Source organism: Patagioenas fasciata, chromosome 3, assembly GCF_037038585.1.
Source record: "Patagioenas fasciata isolate bPatFas1 chromosome 3, bPatFas1.hap1, whole genome shotgun sequence".
Lineage (NCBI taxonomy): Eukaryota > Metazoa > Chordata > Aves > Columbiformes > Columbidae > Patagioenas > Patagioenas fasciata.
The window spans coordinates 53,733,938-53,754,682 of record NC_092522.1 but is presented as its reverse complement, the minus strand read 5'-3'; the positions used below and the strand labels follow the sequence as shown (position 1 = coordinate 53,754,682).

Below are 20,745 nucleotides of genomic sequence, written 5' to 3'. Positions count from 1 at the left end.
TCTAATATTTATTAATTATATTTCTGTCTTCGTTGATATCCTTGAGCTGAAGAAGTAACTAGATCTACCCATGCTTCTCTTTGGGCATTGTTTTGAAAAAGCAGAACTTGAAATTTTGCATATTTAAGTAAGTCTTAATTTTTCACATAACAGTGACTTGCAATGGACCTGTGATAATTTGGTTAATTGTAGTTTATTCATTTTGTATACTCACTCAATCCTGTAAATGAAAATGTCAGCAGATTCACTATTTATTGAGATTTTTAAAAAAATTACATTCCTTTGGTGGATTTTTTTGTACATTCTACAAAAATCTGCAGGATTCAAAAAGTTAATGTGAAACTGACTGCCTTTTTGGAAGGCTGTTGTTGTCTCCTGAACAGCAGTTGTAGGACTGATAATTGTGGTCTAAAAGGATGAACATCTAGACATTGTCTCTAAGACTGGTATGTGTGTATGCAACATAAATATTGCGATATTTGGCTTCAAATTAGAATTAAGTGTGGCTTTAACTTTCTTTTGTGTTTATGTAATGAGCAAGGGTTTTATTAGGCTTTATTTTCACATTTACAAAGTCATAAATATTTTTTCATAATTACTCCTTTACAGAAAAGGTATTTCAATAATTTCACTTTAAATTACTTTTTCTTATTAAATATTTTCACAAGGTTTTGATTTTATGTGTTGCAGACATACTGTATAAAGAACTGATGGAGTGTATAGTGTATTAAATAAACTGAAAGAAAAGTGGTTTTCAGCTCATTAAGTGTAGAAAGTAAACGAAGAATTCCAAACCCTGACCTGAGGGATAGATTGAGCAAGAACCAGAGAGCTCTCTCTGAAAGCCGCCAGAGAGGACTCATGGGTGCAATATTCTAAATCGTATGTGTCATTAAAGTGGTACTGCTGAAGGGAACCACCCACTGGCTTACTGAATTTTTTTTTTTTTTAAATCACTGAATTTATGTCACCTGAGAGTTAAAGGGGGAATACTGATCCTGAAGATCCATCCTCTCCGTACTATAGAGAGATGTTAGGCTTCCCTAATATATTATCAGCTGTATTCCTAAGAACATTGAATATCAGTACTCAGCTGTGCAGTCTTTAACTGGTATGACTATTACTGCATTTTAATATAGCCTTGAGAACAGGTGCCACATGCTGGATATCCCTGTTCTACAGTCAATATAATCAATAGAGTTGTGAACATGAAATTGACCATGAAGGTTTAGAGCTGTGGTCGCACTTAGGAGTTATGTAGGTTGTAACGTGGGTGTGTCAAATCCCTTATAATTGTAGCAAGTATTTGAAGGCAACTGCTGCAGTAAAACAGTATAATTACAGCCCATATGCAAGGTTTCAGTCATAAATACATGGAAAGTTTGTGTGCTGAGATAATTTGAGTCAGTAGTTCCGAATTCTTTAAAGGACTCAACTTTAGTTCATTAGCTAATATTTTTTCTAAGTTGTCCACTCAGTGACAAATTTGGGGAGTTTTCTGTATTCTCTATAACAAAATTTTGTTTTGTTTTTAAAGTAGAAGCTAGTTTTGTTGAATTTGCATTAGTATCTTGCCTGATACTTTCTGTTTGTCATGAACTGTTGTATGGGTTGTTTACAAATAAATTTGTTTCGTAGTTGCTGCAACTGGGTAAATATGGAAAGAATAGAACTATTTCAGGAGGAGGTAATGATTAAAACCCAAAGATATATAAATGTATGCTTATGTAATTACTATAACATTAAATTATTATAGTTTTAGAGTTAACTAGATGTTTTAATAGCTTAGCAAAAAAAAAGAGATAAAATATAAGGCTAGACTGTTATTATTAAATGTGTTAAAATCTAACAGTCTTAGCAGTAATGCTATGTAAAATGCTATTGAAGTGCTGTTTTCTTTCTTCTGCTCAGTACTGTACTACTGATTGTGGGTCACCATTGAAGAAAAAATTGAATAAATCATGAACAACCAACTACACTCATATTTATGCGCTGCTTAGGACTATTACCATAGCATGAATCCAGAGCAGGCGACACAAAGCTCACATAGTCTGTTCCTCAAAACAAAGTAAAATAAGGGGGGGCAACAAAAAGCAATAGCTCAGAAAACCTGCATTGAATGGAGGCTCAACCTGAACAAAACTATTGCATTTAACTGGTGAGCTTTCCTAGCTATGGAGCAAATGAGTTAGTATATGGATTAGAGTGACCCTGTCATTTAGCTTTTCAGTTGTTTCCAACGGGTAAAAAAAGCCTCTCACCCTGTCTGGACAACACGGTAGGTTTGATAACATGCTGTGAACTTATGCCACCTGTAGCATAATGTCTGTTTAATAACAATATTTTGTGGAAAATGAGTTTGTTATATTAGTCAATATCTTTGACTGTTTATCATCTCCAAAAGATCCCCAGACTGTAGAGGGGAACACTATTCAGAGCAGAGCAAGCTGCCAGCTAAGCAGTGGAATAAGAACAGCAGGCAGTCAGTCATCATCTTAGCAGTACCTACTCACCAGGATAACTGCCTTCTGTAATAGATGGAGTTTCACGAGGACTGTTGACTGCAGAATTAATTTGAGTGTCATTTCTGGTCTCACTTCTCTCTAATGCAAAATGCAGGGCATCCTTCTCACACTTCTGTAAATCTGAAAATTCCAGAACTTAGTACTGTGGGAGAAATAACTATAAAGAAATGAGGGTGAGTGAATAACTGAGTGACATATTAATTATATAATTTGTTAGTGGGAAGCACTCCTAAGTGATTATAAAAAGCTTTTAAAAAAAAAAAATTAAAAAAATCCCTCAAACTTATGTAATAGGGCTGTATTAGTGCTGCTGTATGATGAACAGAGAAACAGGGCCACTGAAACCCAGGTGATGTCTCAAGTGAAATTGCACATTTTAAGAAGTGTTGAGATTGCAAATTCAAGTTAGAAGATACCAGTATTAAGGTTGCTAGTTATGAATTTTTGTGTAAATGAACTTTTTTATGGAGTTAATCACTATGCTGTGAGTGACTGAATTTTTTTTCTTTACCACACCCGTATTTAAGTAAATGGGACATAGATTGTTCATTTCTCAGGTAAGCAAATGAGATGTAACATTTGAAGTGAAAAACGCTGGTTGCTTTGCATGTCTGAGGTGAGGTGAGTAGAAACTTGAGTTTTCAATAATATTTTTACACAGCAATTTCTATGTATTATAGTAAAATTACATTTGACGTAAGCAGCACTGGTAAGTGCCCACCATGTCTACAGAGTTTCAGGTCATGCAGTCAGTCCGAGCCTGGGGCTCCCTCATCCCCACCGCCTGTTGCAAGTGTTTTGGCCCAGTTGTCTGAAGGTGTGACTGACAGCTGGCAGCTTCCTACAAAGGGATCTGCTTGTGCCCTTCTTTGTACTCTGTCTGCTGCTTGTGGGATGTGTCACTGAGCCAGTTCAGCTGGCTAAACAGACAAAACCCAGTCTGACAGCAGTTGCTTGCTGCTGTGTTAAACTGGCTCTGCAAGAGCCCAGTCAGTGAACGCTGGTGCAAAGAAGAGGGAAGGGCTCTGCACACACCCGCAAGGAAGGAGAAAGGAATGGAGCTGCTTGTGGTGGCGGGAGACAGCATTTACCATTTCAGCTCTGTTGTTGGAAGCCTATGCAAGAAACTCCTCAATACAAAGAAACTCAGAATACTTGTGATTTGTGAGTGTTTCTGAGCTGACTGCGCAAGATCAGTGTTGTAATTACTGCCACAGACATTGTGTCTAAAGCTGGCAGTGTTCATTTAAGCAACCACTTTTAAGAAAGTTTGGTTTGTTTAGCACTGTTTTCTTGTTGGCATAGGAGGAGGTGATTTGAATCTAATTATTGAGGATAGCATTTAGCTGCTTAGGTACTTCAGTCTTCTTGCCATCCCTGTGAATTTACAGGAAGGAGAAGTGATTCAGAAACCTCTTCATTATGCATCTTTGAGGAAATGTTCAGGGCAGATTCATCCCAAAGATTGAAACAGAGAGGGGAAATGAGAAAAATACTAGGTGTAATCACATCAGTGCTGATACCTCGTTTCTCATTAAGGTCAGGATTCTGCGAAGCACTTCAGCTTATGCGTGAGTTCTGTTGTAACACTGATTTCTCCCCCCACCTTTCTTTTTTGAAGTCTCACTGTGCATGTTCTTGTCAAAACTCACAGTTATCATCAATTTACACGTTTATCCAGAGCAGAAAGAGCCACTCCCAAGCAGTGGAAGTTACAGATTCTGAACTAAAGCTCTGGGATTGCAACCATGTCAGCCTGGCCCTGGCAGTAAAAACAGCTTTGCTTTTCTGTGCGCAGCCTCTTTCCTGCATTTTGCTGTATTAGTGGTACCCCAGCAGTAAAGTACTACTGGCAGAGTGTCACTGGTTAAAGTATTAAAGTTAGTCACCTTCCTGTACCCTTTCTCATCCCAAACTTGACCCTCAAACCAGTCAAAAAAAAAACAAACCCAGATGAATGTTTGTTTCATTTGTTTTGGTTTTTTAAACCTCACTGAGCAAGAGCAGTTTCTTTAAGGCTCAGGAAGTTATTTGAAGCTTAACTGCTACCTAGATATGCTTGGTTGAGTCACAAGTCTCTTAGTTTTGTTGCTTTGACAAATTGTAAAAGCCTAAATATTACAATGTCCTAAAATAAAGCTAACAACATATTACTATAAAAACAATTTTCTTTTTAAAGACATTGCATTTTAAAGAAACAGTGATAACCGTTCAGTATTCTTAAGCAGATTACTTTTATGTGCATGTGAATAGTAAAAACTATGAACCCATTCTTGTTTATTTTAGCTGGGTTTTGAGGATAAGGAGTAGGGAAAAGTTTTCATTTTCTTAAATTTACTGCACAGAGTTTTATAACCGTATCAGAAACTTGTCTGTTACATTGCACGTTAAGAGGTGGTACTTTTCAATTTTCTTGGTACACTGAGGTTATGATAACATGTTCAATCTGAGTTTCTGTTAAAAATGTTCTGTGGTTACATCTTCATATATATGCTTTTGTGCAAAGATTTGGAGTGAAATTTCACTTTTCTTAGTAAGTTTTAAGCAGCTTCTGAAAAAAATCTTAAGGAGGTTAGTAATCACATGTTGCTGTAAATGTTAACAGCATGAGAAAATGGGGAGTAATCTTTTAAAAGATTACAATTACTTTATAACTAAAAAAAGTGAACAGTTGGCCTGACTATTTTCATTTTACAAAGTTTTCTTTACAATATGCTCCTTTAAGACCTTTATCGGGGTTTATGCAGAGCAATCCCTATTGATATCTTATTTTTCATATACTTATATATGAAGCATACATGTTTCTCATCCTTGAGGAAACACCAAAAGCAAAATGGTTGGGTTTTCAAGCGGAGGCTGAGTCACTGGACTCTGCAAGTGATAGCAAATGGAGATTAGGAAAGTAGAAGTGTGGATACATTGGGATTAAAATGCAAGGTGTAAGCAGCTCTGTTTTTTTTTTTAGCTTGAAAAGGTCACTTAGCTATTACATTTTTTCTCTTTGTATTTTTCTCCCTTTTTTCTTGAACAGTGCTGTAAATTCAGTCTGAAATTAAAAAAGAAAAAGTAATTGATTCCTAATTAGTAGAAGAAAATTAGATATATCAAATTACGTATGAATTAATGTAGCTTTGTCTGTGTCTTACACTTCTAAATAAAGGACCGAAAATTGTTGGAATTCGTGCTTAGATTAAGCAGGAATATCACCTGAAGAAAAGTGTGGGTTTAATTTATTTCTTGACCCTCATGGTTTCTTCAACATCACTTATATGTGGAGCTTTCACAGAAGAGCCAGAGCACAGATGTTTGAGGGTGAGCTTAACTGAGAAATGGATCAGTTCAACACTGAACTCAAATTGTTGAGGAGGGCAGTGTTCACCAGCTTTGCTATGCAAAGCAGCAGTCAAATCTAAGCAAGGCAGAGAGGGAATAAAACGCAGATTAGAAAAAGAAAAATGGTTGCCTTTCAGTAAAGGCAGATGCCACAATTATCTGGGGCAGTTACTGTTGATGAAAGTTACATGATAGTACTTCAAAAGAGGGAAGAAAATGTTTCAAAAAGTCTAAAATTATACTACCAGCCGAAAAGCTGGTCATGTTCTCCATTGAATGCAAAAATATAATTTGTTTTCCGGTTTTTACTTTCGCAAGTGCAGTGACTAATGCAACATTGATTGCAGTGTTCAAAATTCAGTATACTGTAAATGGTAGTCCAAATTGCAGTCAATAATAGTGTTTTGGGGGTGTGTTCTTTTTTGCGTGTGTTTTTTTGTTTTTGTCGAGGGTTAAGATTGCGGGGTGACAATCAAACCCTGGCAGATGTATTGTTAACCTTCTCTCCCCCCAACTTCCCCCCTTTGCCCCTCCCTCTCCCCCCTTCCCACTCAGGACAGGCGCTCGGGAGGGAAAGAAGGACAGAGAGAAGAGAGTTGGAAAAGTTAAAGGTGTTTTACTAATGCTACTAATAAGAATAGAGAAAATAATACAAAATATACAAAACCAATCTTGAAAGTCTCAGCAACTGCAGAGCCAGCACCCAAAGCCCTGGATTAGACTCTGTAGCCAACCGGAGCTGGATTCAGTCTGTCACTAGGCCTCAGTTCGCAGGGACAACCAGCAAGGTCCTCTCCTAATGTCAGCCATGAGGAAAAAGGAAGGAAAAGGGACGAGATCCTCGTGATCTCCCACTTCATATGAAGTATTCACGTGAATGGAATGTTATACACCGTTGGTCAGTCTCTCAGTCATCAGTTTTCTCGTTGCCCCTCTTGCGAGATTGTCCATCCGTGCTTATCAATAAGTTTGCATTCCGTTGCTAGGTTTAACCAAAACGTGTTGGGTTCTCCAGGAAAATGCAGCTAATATGAAGGCTTTAGCTGACAGGCAAAATTCACTAAAAGAGAAACTTGTTTTTTAACAAAACCAGGACAGTTTTAAACTAGTAAAAAAAGTCTCTAAAGAAATATTCAGGTGAACTATACTGTGTAGACTAGAAGACTGAGAAACCTGTGAACAGACACTTTTTTTCCCCTAGATACAGCTGAGGAGTAGTGGTAGCACTTCTCCTTAAACAGTAGAGTAATTATTCAGCCATGTGAAACCTCAGCTCAGGTATTCTCCGTCAAAGCCCAATCACTGACTCTGATGATGCTTTCTATCTTCTCTGTTCATTACACAGATGACAGTAAAAGTTTCATATTAATGGAAAAAGGAAAAACTAAAGGGCTTTCCATGAAGCTGGAAATAAAGGTTCTCTTCAGCATGCTTTATGTGAGTTTTATCCAATCATTCACAGCTGTGAAAAGCCTCCAGTCCTACGTAAAAAAACAGGAACCCATCTCTTGGTGATGTCCTTTATCAGTGCGGTAGAGACACCTCCAGCACTACATTTGTATTTTTTGTTTTCCTCACCTCCTGAGCAGTGATCTGCCTTCTTAAAGGGTGAAGTGGACTGTTACATTGTATTTTTTTTTGATTTGCAAGTTTGTTCTTCAAACAATTTTATTGGTGTTGCCATACCTTGTTTTGGAAAGCTTAGGTCTTTCTGGATGTCAACATTTTCAGCTCTCCTAGTTTGAGAATCCCAGATGAAAACACAGGCATCAGACTTTGAGTTTAATTAAAACTATTTTGCCTTTCAACAGGTACTTTAGCAGAGTTTTAGACACCTTGGTAAGTTTTTGAAATACAGAGGCATGTGTTAGCCAGTCTAGTACCTTAGTGTACTAGTCTTCCTCCTAGGTAAAAATATAATGGTAAATTAAAATATAATACGACTGGAATACTGCTTAAGTAAAAGCTTACATGTACAGAAGAAACTTTATGTGCTTAAAATAGTAAAGTTGGCTATATAGTATATAATAAAGCCAATGTTACCGATGTATTGATCCTACTTCAAGAAATACCTTTTTAGGTCATGAAAAATGGTCTATTCTGGATATATTTTCTGTTTTGTTTTTAACATCCTTTTAATCATCAGTAAACTAAAACTTCTGAAGTATGTTAAGAGTGTAAACTGAGTAATTTAATATCTGTGTGTATTAAAGTGCATAGTGTATAGGTGCTGCTTGATACTAAGGTAGATGAAAGAATACTTACTTTTGTCAGCCTTTGTCCATCTAAAGCTCAATAGCAGAATCAGCTTTATACTGATTAATAATGCTTATAAACTTAGAGGCAGATAGGTTTATGCAGAAGTGATGTTAGAACAGTGGCACGTTATTTTGAAGTTAATTTCATTAGTGGCTGCTAATGAATGGACTTGACTTGTGAGTTGCAAAAAACTTCATGTCTGTATTTCCTTATTAGAGAATGCTCTGAGAGATGTGTCTGATGTCACAGATAAGGTTTTGTTGATCTAAGCCTTCATTTTAAAATGTCTGTTGTACCTTGAGATTCAGAATATGAAGGTACTTCCCTTCAAAAAGCTGTCTGAATTCAACTCTGAATCAAGAAGACTATTGCATTCAGGTGTTATTGGTGTTTCACTTTCTTTTAAGGGAATCTGATTTTTCTAATGGATATTATTATGTTAAGAGTGGTCAATTGGTGAAAATAGTCACAGTATTGTGAAATACCTGTACTGCTTATTCCCTTTCCTATAGGGGAATAAAATTATACTTGGCTATCAATGTAACTCTCTCTCTGTTTGGACTTTTACTACTTCAGGAATACTGGTAAAGTTAAAATGTTAAAACACCTGTAGTCCAGAGTCAGAGAAATGAACAGCCTCACTGCTCTGACTAGGTAAAGTTTGACACTTCATGGTAATTTTAGGTATCAACAGTTGCATTAATCTCTAACAGATATAACCAGGTGTTGTGTTTATGCTGTGCATGTGATGTGATAAATTCTCATTTATTCCCTAAGGATACTGATTATTACAAAACTTTCTTGCTTTCATCCCAAAACACTTGAATAGTCAGTCTTAATGGGTTCCTGGCTTTTGATAGCACTCGGCAATACAGTTCGTTCTGCAAATCATTGCTTTTATTTTTCACGCTGACACGATTTTGAGACAGCTATGCAAGAAGCAAATCCTGGAGCGATGCAATCCGGTTACCTGTTTCACAGAAACAGGGCAGTTTCTGCTGGCTGGGTGCTCCGGAGCCATCAGGTGGTCCAGCTGTGGCTATGGGGAGCCCAGGAGTGGAAGGCCCTGCTGGCCTGGGCGGCATCAACGGCCTCCTCTGCTCTTGGCAGCCCTTGGCAGCCCTTGGCACGGCGTCAGCACCCTTGCGCCTGGAAGCCACAGCTTCAGATAGATCCCGTCTGGTGCTTCGTCCCTGTAGGATCTCAGTTTGGGGCAGTGCTCGTTTTGGAGTTTCCTGAGCACGAGGTCTGTGTTGAGGCTCTGAGACAGAGAACAGAATCTTGCCTTTTGTGTGCGTTTAATCATTAGGCTGTTTCATGCCATCAGTTTTTTTTCAGTATAGTTCTTAAAAGATTTGTTTAGATAATGCCCTTTGACAGTGTTTTGTAGCTACTGTTGAAGGGAACTTAGTATACAACAATAGTGGATAATTAGAGACATACTAACTAATACTAACTTGCCTGGCGTTCAAAACAGTAAGTATGTGACTGTTAATTTAAGCATTTGATCTATTCCTTCTGTATGAGAACAACTTTGGTCAGAAATTCTAAATGTGACATAAGCTACAGTGTTATCCCTGACCAGGTGCTACTCCTTCAGCATTTCTTTTGTTACATTATTTTTTCACCAGCTTTCTGCTTGTGAAACTGCTGCCATTTAGAAGCTCAGTAGGAGCAAAAGTCTGTGTTAATTTGCCTGACTGTAACTGCACAATTAAAGCAGTTTATCAGCAGGGGTTAGGACAATCAGTGTGTTCTGATGCTTCGTGTTATAAAATTACTTCTGTTGTTCAAACAGATACTGTAATTAGTGCATCATTGTAAACTGTTTTTCTGCAGGGCTGGCTTGGAGTTTTATCTTATAAAAAACTTTTGCTACTTAGCTAAGCACTTACTTTGTTTGCAGACCTCTTCTAAAGTGACAACTTCTATTGAAATGTTAATGTCAGGAGTATATCATGTGAGTACACATGTGAGTACAGGTTTTGCAGACATGGGGTTTTTTTCAGGATTTTTTGTTTGTGTTTCACCAGTGAGTCCTGTCAAGACTTAGATTTATTGGCAAAAGTGGAAGGAGAAATCTCCATGTTTTTACTTACAGTTATTACTACATATTAACATTTAATGCCTAATTCTTACATAGGTGGACAAGTTGCTTCGTGTCAGATAGTAAAGATAACTCTGTCCTTGACATGTGCATAATTAGATTTAAGTTAGGATAGTTTCACGAAACATGGTGAGGCAGTCCTTAAGTGGCACTTAATGTGGTCTCTCAACTTTTCACTTTCCCAGTTACAGCGCTGACCTTGTGTTGGCACTCAATATCCCCTTATAATCTTACTTGATTCACTTGTCCAGCAGACAGAGGGAAGAGGATGTGGTTGTGCTGTAGCAGCATGTTGGCCTGGCTCTCGGAAATGCTGGCGAGGTGCTCGGGCCAGTCCCAGTGGAGGAATAAGGACTGCCTGGTGAAGGGAGGGAACCTTCTGAAGTTGTTAGATTGGCCACAAAAGGATATAGTAAACAATAAGAGATGATCCAAATGATTTTTGTTTCATTAGGACAAGAGCTTTCATGGATATTTATCAGTTGGCATGGGGTTATTTTTATGTCTGAGACTGCTAAGTGGTTTCTTCCTTGCACAATATGTTGCAGAAATCCTCTGTCTTCCAAGTGTTTATTTTCAACTATCTCTGCAACAGAGGCACCAAAAACTTACAAATAAAATTCTGTCGTTCAGGTCGGTTCAGGAAAAACAGTTATAAGAACAAAAGTTACACTGAACACCACAAGATAGACAACTCTTGTGGCCCGTGAAATGTGGGGAGTAATGACTTAGTTTAGGGCAAAGAACATTCTTTTTAGGTTCTTCTGGCCTGGTTTTACCAGTTCAGCTATGTCAACAAAAGGTTGTTAAGTAAGGTGTAATCCGTATTGGATGATTGAGTAATGTTTCTCTCATGATCATTAATTCAGACCTGACAATGTTGCATGGCTACAGTATATATCAACTCTTATTTAAAAATGCTCAAACTAGAGCAGGGCTAGAATTTGCTTACCTTTTTAATTTATTATTTTTTAGTTAAGTTTAGCTTTTGTTTCAATTGCTTTAAATCAATGTGTTAACTTCTTGATCCATACAACTTCTTATAAACTGCCCATCCAAGTGTTTTTAAAACTTTGATATATATGTCTGAATGTTTTCATTATGGAAAGTAAACATTCACCTAGAACTTCTGTCAACTGTAATGTACCTATAGCACAATTTGTTAGACAACAGATAGTGTGGTAATTTTACTAAATAGCTGAACTTATTTCTCCATCTTACCTCCTCCACTTGACTGTGAGAAGCAGCTTTGAGTGGTTGTACTGTTTCTTACATCTTAGGATAATTTTAATTAAAGTTCTTAGAATGTACTTGAATGAAACCTTTGTACAGTTTAAAGGACTAAAGCTGTTCTGTTACCTTCTAATTATGGCATTCAATTTGACAGTATATGAAAACATTATTTCCTTTTACTCTCACCTTTCTGTGTTTTTTTTGTCATTCAGTGGGGAGAGCAACAGCTTCTAGTAGGTTGATGAAAACAGAATTTAATAACCTATCACTTCAAGATGAGTGAGGATACTAAGGTTGTTTCTCAACATTTCCTTGAGCCAGTGGCTTTATTTCTTTAAAAGGCCCCTGCTGTTGATACCAAGCCGTGTTTGTGTTTTCTAGTGGCCATGATTACTGGAAATTGTATGAGTTAGTGTGGAAAAAGTGCATAGGATGGAAGTTGTGCTTTTTTTTAATATGGGCCATAGCTTTCTGAAAAAAAAGCCACAAGGAAAACTTCCTTCCACTCTTCCCGCATTGAATTCATTCTTTCTGTATTGTCCAACTAATATACCCCTGCTTGCATGTAGACAGATATTAGAAAAGTGTTTCTTTTCGGTGTCTGTTTCATTTTCCTTTAGTGGCATTTTGACAGCTGGAAATGACTGGATTCTACTTCACCAGTTTTTAATTCATCAACTTATTTTTAGTCATTTGGCCATACTGTGAAGCTCTTTAGGCCTTTGTGGTGAGAAATAAAGTTTGAGATTTTTTTTGAAGTTCTTGATAAAATATTTCGTTATGACTTGCTTTGTGAAAATATTTTTCACTTTAGCCGGTTGAATCTTTTGAACAACTTCAGTCAAGCTGATCAGGCAATTCTTTCCTTTGTGTTTGAAGTTTTTTGAAAATTATTGGCTAGATGGAAGAGACACCTAATTTAATGTCTCTCATCGACAGAAGGGATGTACTGAGTTTTCAGTCATCTACTTTGCGTACCTTATAGACAGCTAGTAAGCTGCTGTACCTTAAGTCAATATTTGAGGCGTTAAGAAGGAAGCTTTGGGATGGGATATGAAGCTGTAAATGGAAATGGCCTTGAAGGACTGGGATGCAGGAGGTACAAGACCACAACTTCGAATTACTGTGGTAGGATGAGTTGTATGGAAAAAAAAGGACACAAATAAACAGGGAGCTGGACTTCAGTGTTTCTGCTCATGGAAGAGCTTTTCTGATATTAAAGCTTGGCTGTATAGATTCAAGTTAATTGTATCCTCTGCTTTTTGGCTCACCCCTAGAACCGTCCCAAAGAAAGTAGAAAATAATTAGGTGGAAGAAAAATTCTGCAATTATGTTACTTCTGGTTTTGTGCAACTAAATTTCAAGGAATTTTACAAAGATTTTTTTTTTTTTAATCTACCTGATCCATTGACTTTATTAGCAAGATAAATATTGAGTACTTTCTTGAAGTCCATTATTGTGTATAGGTATCCTGAGGATGAGCGTATACACACAGGCAACAGAATGAAAGCAAAATCTGTTTACAAAATTAGACTATATTTAAGTATACTGAAATTTCTACCAGACAAGGAGCACGGTGAAATTTCATCTGCCAACTATGTTGCTCTTAATGTTCTTTAATTTAGCAGACAAGATAGTTTGGTTGTAATTAAGCTTTTCTAATATTGTTGTTCCCCAAGGTTGTGACATAAATCATTTTACTCTGTAGTTCCCTGCATCTTCACTGCATCCATTTTTCTTGTATAATTCTCCCATAAACAATATCTGGAATGCAGGAAAACTTCATGCTGTAAATTACTTCTTGTGTATGTAATATAATTTTGAGTATATGCAATTTCTTTTTCCCAAGTCTTTTATTCAGGCTGATTCTTTCTTCTATGTGCATACCCTTTCTGCTGTAGTAACAAGTGTTTTTTGCCCAAAATAACTTTGATGGCAATTTCTGTTCCTCTTTGTGGCATTTTTCTATAGGTAGATCTGGCCACTGGTCTGGATTGCTCAACAGTTGATACTGAAGGACAGGAGGCAATAGGCACACTGAAATGAATCACATTTAAACATAAGAAAACTCTTTCTTTAATTGTGACTGAACACAAGTTGAACACTGAACAGGTTGTCTGGAGAGATGTTGGAGTCTCCATCCTTGTAGATATTTAAAACCTGGCCCTCAGCAACATGCTTGAGTAGGCCCTGTCCTGAGTAGGAGAAGGCTGGACTGGATGATGTCCAAGGTTTCTTTCCACCTCAGTCATTCTTTGGTTCTGCGGAGTAACCTGGTTCGTCGTAGCTGCAGTTCACTTGAAGGTAGCTACAGTTTGTAGTTTCTTTCTGCAGAGGTATGCAGCAGGGCAAGTTGTAGTCATTCTCTCCTGCTCATCTTTTTTTCCCCAAACAATTTCAAAAGAAAACCTTAAGCAACCCTTCAAGTTTTGAACCATATTTAATGAGTCTTAAGATACTTTCTAACTTGAATTCCAGATATAATCGATTTACCCATTCAGACTTTTCTATAATAAAACAGGATTGGGAAAAGATATTTTCAAGAGTTGTTGCTCAGAGTACTAGATTAATTTAAGTAAAGATTTTACTTGTGGGGAAAAAAATCTGGTTTTCCAAACCATCCTTTCGGGGTTTAAAAGGAGAATGAGGCAACATAAAAAATTGGAGCTCTTAACTGCAAGAGGTTGCATGTTCTCTCCCCCCCCACAAGCCTAACCCTGTCACACATTTTGTATCTGACTTTCTGTTTGAATGAATGAACTAGTGTAGATCTGAATTTCCTACTTTTGGTAAAAACAATCAATCAAACATACATATTGGTATAACATTCAACTAGCATCTTCAATAAACCAGAAGACTTTTCTTGGAAAGCTGTTTCACAGTAAGAAAGCAACCTCGCAGGAGAGAATGGAAACAGTGGAGGAATTCAAAGCTCCATTGTGCTGGGGTAGAACAGAAGAAACTTGAAGCCCATTCGAAACTCTTATACTCTTTTCTTTTTCAAGACATATTGTGCGGACTTAATTCCTCTTAACTTTTCAGTCTTACCATTTGACTTCAGAAATAGTACACTCCACAATAGCAGAACTTTTGTTTATGTACTTCATGACTGTAGAAGTAGTCATATACTGGTTTAGTTATATTACTGATAAGTATTTGTATGATTGTGCTATGAGGTCTGACCTTAAAATGTGTGATTATTGACTTTACAGAGGTGTTCCATTTAAAAGTAAATTAGGCAGTGTGGAAAAAAAATAATCTATGGTATAATCTGATTATTGTCCTATGTGCAGCTTCAAAAAAAAAAGTCCTCATGCTACAACAGGATAATTTGAAGTATAGCACCAATATTTTCCCTGTGGTACTACAGTTGTGCAGGTTATCACACATCTCCTGTTAGTAACCAGTACCTTTCCCATTCCAATGGTGTGTGGGCTCAGTGCCAGCGAGTGCAAAAACAGGTGGTGGCATCATTCTTGCTCTGCCCTCTGTTGGCTTAGAAACCTTCTCTCATTCATCATACCTGTAACATTACTACCTCATATTAATATTGTCACGACCTTAAATGAAAACAACTCATTCCTGCTTTGGATTAAAGAAAAAAAAAATAAAATTGTTTAAATAGTAATGGTGGAGCTTTGATCATGATAGAGTGAAATAAGCTGCAAATAGCTTGTGGTAGATAGTTCTTTCAAAGATCAAATTACAGCAGAGAACATGTTATAACTCAACTGCACTTTGCATCAGGTTCTGTTTCATAAATGAGGGTTATTTTTCTCTCTTTTTTCAGCTTCTGAAAGTCACTGAGATATTTTCATACCCACCATTGTTTAGAAAGTTAGCTGAAAACCACATTTTTTTAAAAAGGGTCACTGTAGCCAATAGTATGGGGTAATGCCTATGTGCACATTACATGAAGAATACCGAAAAGATATTTCTTTCTGAATACTGATTATTTTCCATAAATTTTCCATAGATCTCTCATTATTCTATTTTTTCCCCATTTTTATCCTGTCTAGTCCAGAAAACATTTCAGATTTAAAGACAGAACATTGTAAGGAACAGTGTTCCCTCAGGTATATACAAATACAAAATACTGCAAATATATGTTAGTATTACATCTTCAAACACTTCCTCTGTATGTCTGATTTTCTGGAAGAATTTAAATGAAATTTGGGGGAAAAGACACATTTGTGATTAACTCTGCTTGCCTTAAATTTTTAAAATGTGGACTGTGGTTAAGTCACAAATGTTTGTCTTACAAAGTGGAGGCTTTTCTATTAGGCCCAGGATTTTAAATTTTAACTAAGTGGTTTTTGTTTATGTGGGCCTTTATTTAGACTCAAAAGTTACAATAAACCTTCCTCATTTATTGAGGTTTTGATCCCACTCCTCTTTTTTCACTCATTCATTGCATTTTAGATATTGTCAAATTTAAATTACGTTTCTGGGAAACTTAGCTAGCTTTATTCACTGTTTAATAAAAACAGGTTTGGAAAATATCTTCTGTGTTGTGTTCATTATCTTATTTTGTGAAAGACTGGAAACATAAATGTGTTGCATATATTTAGTCATCTCTGTTTAAAAACATTTACATTAAAGATTTGCTGTCTTGTCCTTTGGAGTGATTCAGGTGGAGTTTCTGTGTATGGTGTCTGTTTTACTTTTCTTCAGAGTATTAGATTGCTTAACCACCAGTATGTTTTATCTGTTTAACTCTTGAAAGGCTTCAAAGAATGTTCAAAGCAATACTGTACTTGTTGCTGATGTTCCTTTGTACTCAAATCACATGTGTTTTGTAGTCTTAAAAAAAAATAGAGGTTCCAAAATAAAAACAAAATCTTCAAAATTTATTTAGAAGCCCAAGTTCTTCTAAAGTAATCCCATAAAACTGTCTTAATAGTATGAAGAAGTCTTCTACCATCTTGCTGAAAATGCAGTTCGTACTATTCACAGAATTGAGTTTGCTTACTGTTTATGTGATTGGTTTATACGGACTGTTACAGTGCTTCATAGCTTCCATGTTTTAATTGTTTTAGGAAGAACAGAACCGAGGCAAGCCCAACTGGGAACACCTGAATGAAGATTTACATGTACTTATCACTGTGGAGGATGCTCAGAACAGAGCAGAAATAAAACTGAAGAGGGCTGTTGAAGAAGTAAAAAAGTTACTGATCCCTGCAGTAAGTATTTGTATGCAAATCTTTGATTTCCATTTCCACAAGTTATTTCTGAAATACAATTAATACTGCAGCAGTAAGAGTAAGTCTGCAGAGTGGCATCCTAAAATAAAATTTAAATATTGTTTTGTAATACTCTAGGGATCTTTAAAATGTTTCATCTTGGATCAAATTACTGCTCAAAACAGAGTAATATGTTTTTGAGAGAGATTTTTTTTTTGCCTGTTGTAGTATAGATGGAGGAAATTCTTATTCCCTTTATAAGGCAAAGCTGAACTGTTACAAACACTTTTTCACCTACTTTCAGTATAGAAATGTTTCAGTTTAAGGCTGGGAAAATATGACATCCTTTTATGTTTCCCTTTGAAATGGTTCTAATACTTTAAGAAAAGACGACATCTTCTTTCTTAGATCATCATGATAAACACGTTCCAAAAAGAATGAAACCCCTTCAGGAACACAGTATCAAAACCTTTGCTATCAGTATACTGGGGAAGAATAAACATAGTGAAACTGGAAAATGGGGTGTCTTTCTTGCTTCCTTGTCATATAAACAGCTTTTGCCCAGCCAGATGACTTAGAGCCTTTTGCAGGGACCAGAATTACCCTGGGAGGGCCCTTCTCTTACATCTGCTCTGCATTGTCACTCAAAGCAAAGTGACTCAGCGTGGCTGTTTAGTGCATCCCATGCCATTAACTTGCAATTTGTGCTGATTTTTACCGCCGCTTCTGTGCCATTATAAAATCATAAAAATCAATTATATCTTTTTCAGTGGAGGACAAATTTTCCATATTATGAGGAAAAATTGTGATTATCTTGTGAAAGAAAGTAGTAGGTGGTATTAAAATGACCTAGTGCTATTGGGTGCTTGGTGAATACTAATGGATAATAGCTGTGAGGAAACTTGTGGTGACACATGCTGTATAAGCATATTTATTCAGAACACATTTTTAAAGTTACCAAAGATCAGAAGAGAGACTCAATTTTTGAATTAACAAAATATGGTAGAATATTAAGCAGAAAGTATGAAAAAAATGTCATTTAGACCTTTTCACATTTTACAATTTCAATCTCTGAAAGCAGAAGACAACTACAGAAAGTAGATCTTCAGAATTAATTTACTAAAGAGATCTTGAACACATTAGCATTGAGTTTTTATAGTCAGGTTTAGAATTGGTAATAAGAAAAAGGTTTTTTATATGGGCAAAACTTGAAACTCTTACGTTCATTCTCCAATTACTATGCAGCAAATAGTTTTAAAAACACACAGCTCAGACTTCTGTGTGATACAGAATTGATTTAGTCAAACATCTGTTTGTTCTTCTACCTCCTTATTGCTGAATAATGTGACTGAAGGCTTGTGTCCAAGATGACCTCCAGTATGTCTGAAGTATTAACGTTGTGCTCTGTGTATGTTTGTGTTACACTTGGCTTCTGGAGCTGGTGGGTGGATATGTTTTTAGCCTCAAAAAAAATGAGCTAGGGGAGCTCCAAATGTAGCGTCAGTTGAAAACCACTTTGTCAGTTCATTTCATAAACATATCTATATATTTTGGGTAGGCATGAGAGATTTAGTGGTGCTCATTAAATGCTCAAGAGTTAGAGGTCGTTGGTGCTCATTTCTGGAAATTATGCCTTGTTGAAACAGGCGTATGTAGTACACACTAATGAATTAGTACACTGGTGAACCTGGTTTTTGCACTGTGTATTGCATCTATTCAATTAGTATCAAAAATAGCTGTTTAATCAAATTATGGTTTCAGGCATTTTAAGAGTCGAAAAATTCTGGTTTAGAGTTAAAAGGCAGGAATTGAAAACTTCTTTAAAGGAAGACATAAACCTTTGATTAATCAGGGTAAGCATGAGGAAAAACAGAAATACTAGCTAGTTATAATAAGATGGGGGAAATTGTGGGTATTGGAAGATTGCAAAGATGAGTGGAAAACTGGAAGTTCCCTTTCGCATGGTAGAGTACCTGCAGCTATTACTATTTTCCAAATAAATGTCAGAGAATTAAAATTGTTAAGAAGACATTAATGTATTTCTGTTTTAATCTCTTAATTACTTACATAGAAGAGAAGATTTAATCACATTCTTGCCAAATAGTGGCAACGCTTTGGTGGTTTTCTGAGATACATTTCAGAAAAGCAAGCTAATGTTAGATATGGGAATGAGTTACTAATTTCTTGGAATAATCCATTATTTTTATACTCAATATGTTAAGAAGCGTAATTACATTTTATAGTAACAGTGCATAAACAGGCACATTTCTAAAATGGATTTCCATTTAAAGGTATGTGGGTGAACAGAGAGTATTTCAGTAGTAAAGTGTGTTTCTTCTCATCTGTGAATCTAGATCACTAGTGTTTTGGGTTTTTTTTCCTTGTGGATGTGAATTATTAATTTCCCATTCTACTTGCTCTTGGATTTTTACCAATGTGGTGGTATAATCAGTTTATCTTTAGAAATAAAAAGGACAACTTGAGACACATCAGCTGAACAGGCCATTTTTATTCCCTAAGGAGAAAGGCCACAACTTTTTTTATTATTATTATTGTTTTGTACTTAATTTACATTTCTTAATCTCTTATGTATTTAATTTACATTTATTTGGTATGAAACTTCTGTTTTGGCTGTACTTAAAGTTCTATAGGACTGTTTCTGTTCCCGTAGTTCAGCGAGATACTGGTCATTATCTGGACCTGTGAGATCATGTGGTGCTGCTGTACCACCCTTGTACCATCTTGTCTGAAGATGACTGCAGCATAGCATTAGTCACTGTTGCTCCCTGTCAAACTGTTTGTATTTTTTGCCACTACAGTAATGGGATTTTAAGATTGTAATGGGTACGAAATAATGTTCCAGTAGAAGATGGTTTAATTTCGTTGGTACATTTGGTTGTTGCTTGCAATACTGATCTTAGACTTTTCATTCTTGAATATCTTTAAATTTAGCTGTATGTTATGGGGGAAAGTATAAAGAAAAATCATTGAGCTTAATTAAATACTGTAGCAATATTGATTTAATAATGTCAAAATCCTTAGAGTAGATTAATGTCAATGGCAAGGATTTTTTAAGGTAATTCAAACACAAATAAAACCATGCTATAGAAGAGATGATTATTCCTTATTATGGAATAACATGAATTATGACTTAAAGTAGATAGGAGTCAACAAGCAACCAATTTTATAATAGTTCATAGAGAGGCCAAATTACCAAAATACAATAAGCCATTCAGTAATGGAGGAAAGTTTGGATAATTCTTGCTGTATGGTGGAGCTGAAGTTGGAAAATAATTTTGCCAGTCTTCAGGTTAAAGTAAAACAAAACAAACTTTGCAGAGCTACAAAGCCTCAAATGTTAAAGCAGAAGTATCAAACTGGCCTGAAGAGTGTTGGATTAAGTGATGTTACTGCCCTTTAACTGTATCATAGCTGCTGTATCCTGTTCCCAGCAAGTTGGAAGGCTGACCAAGTCTGAATTTGTGAAACTGTGAAATAAGAGAGTAAAGCATACGTTCTCACCTCTAAGCGTTTTCATAAACAACAGAGAGACAACAGCTATGCTTAACAAATAATAGAGCAGTAAAAATCAGAATGAGAACAACTGTGGAAATACCTGAAAATTGCCCCCAAGGGGCTGAAGCAGTTGCTGAAAGTGATTGATTGAATCTTCTGGAGTTATAGTTCTACTATGGGGTGAATTTACTTTGGCCTGAGGGGCTGGTAAGGTTAAGTGCAAGGCACTATTAGAAAAGTAAGAGCAGGAGTAGGGAACAAAATGCTTACAAGATATGTTAACTAAGGCAGTAGGATAAGAAATACTGGCTGTTTTCAGAGGAAAGTTTATAACTTAATACTGCAAGATCTTGTATTTTGCTTTGATTGTAGTGCAATAAAAACAACCTCGCCAAGTTGCAAATGAATTCTAGATCATGGGCAGAACCTGTGCTGATGTTGTCTACCTTCAGACAAAAGAGGACTGGGAAAAATCTAAAGTTTGTGGGGTTTTGGGTTTGTTTTTTTTTTTTTTTGGTCAAAAGATGAAAACAGATGACATACAGAGTTTATGAAAGAGAAGATTATTATGCTCTGTATAGGAGAAGGC

General features: G+C 36.3%; 1 protein-coding gene across 9 annotated transcripts in view; it reads left to right on the top strand.

Annotated features, from left to right (window-relative positions):
* Nucleotides 1-20,745, top strand: part of QKI (QKI, KH domain containing RNA binding) — a 158,406-nt gene that overhangs the window by 88,572 nt on the left and 49,089 nt on the right. For all 9 annotated transcript variants that reach the window (XR_011738335.1, XR_010651084.2, XM_071806364.1 and 6 more), the window contains one exon: nucleotides 16,497-16,640. Coding sequence is in view for 7 of the 9 variants with exons in the window: in XM_071806364.1 (XP_071662465.1) it covers nucleotides 16,497-16,640 (144 nt within the window). In the remaining 2 variants the exon portion in view is untranslated. The remainder of the gene's footprint in view (nucleotides 1-16,496; nucleotides 16,641-20,745) is intronic.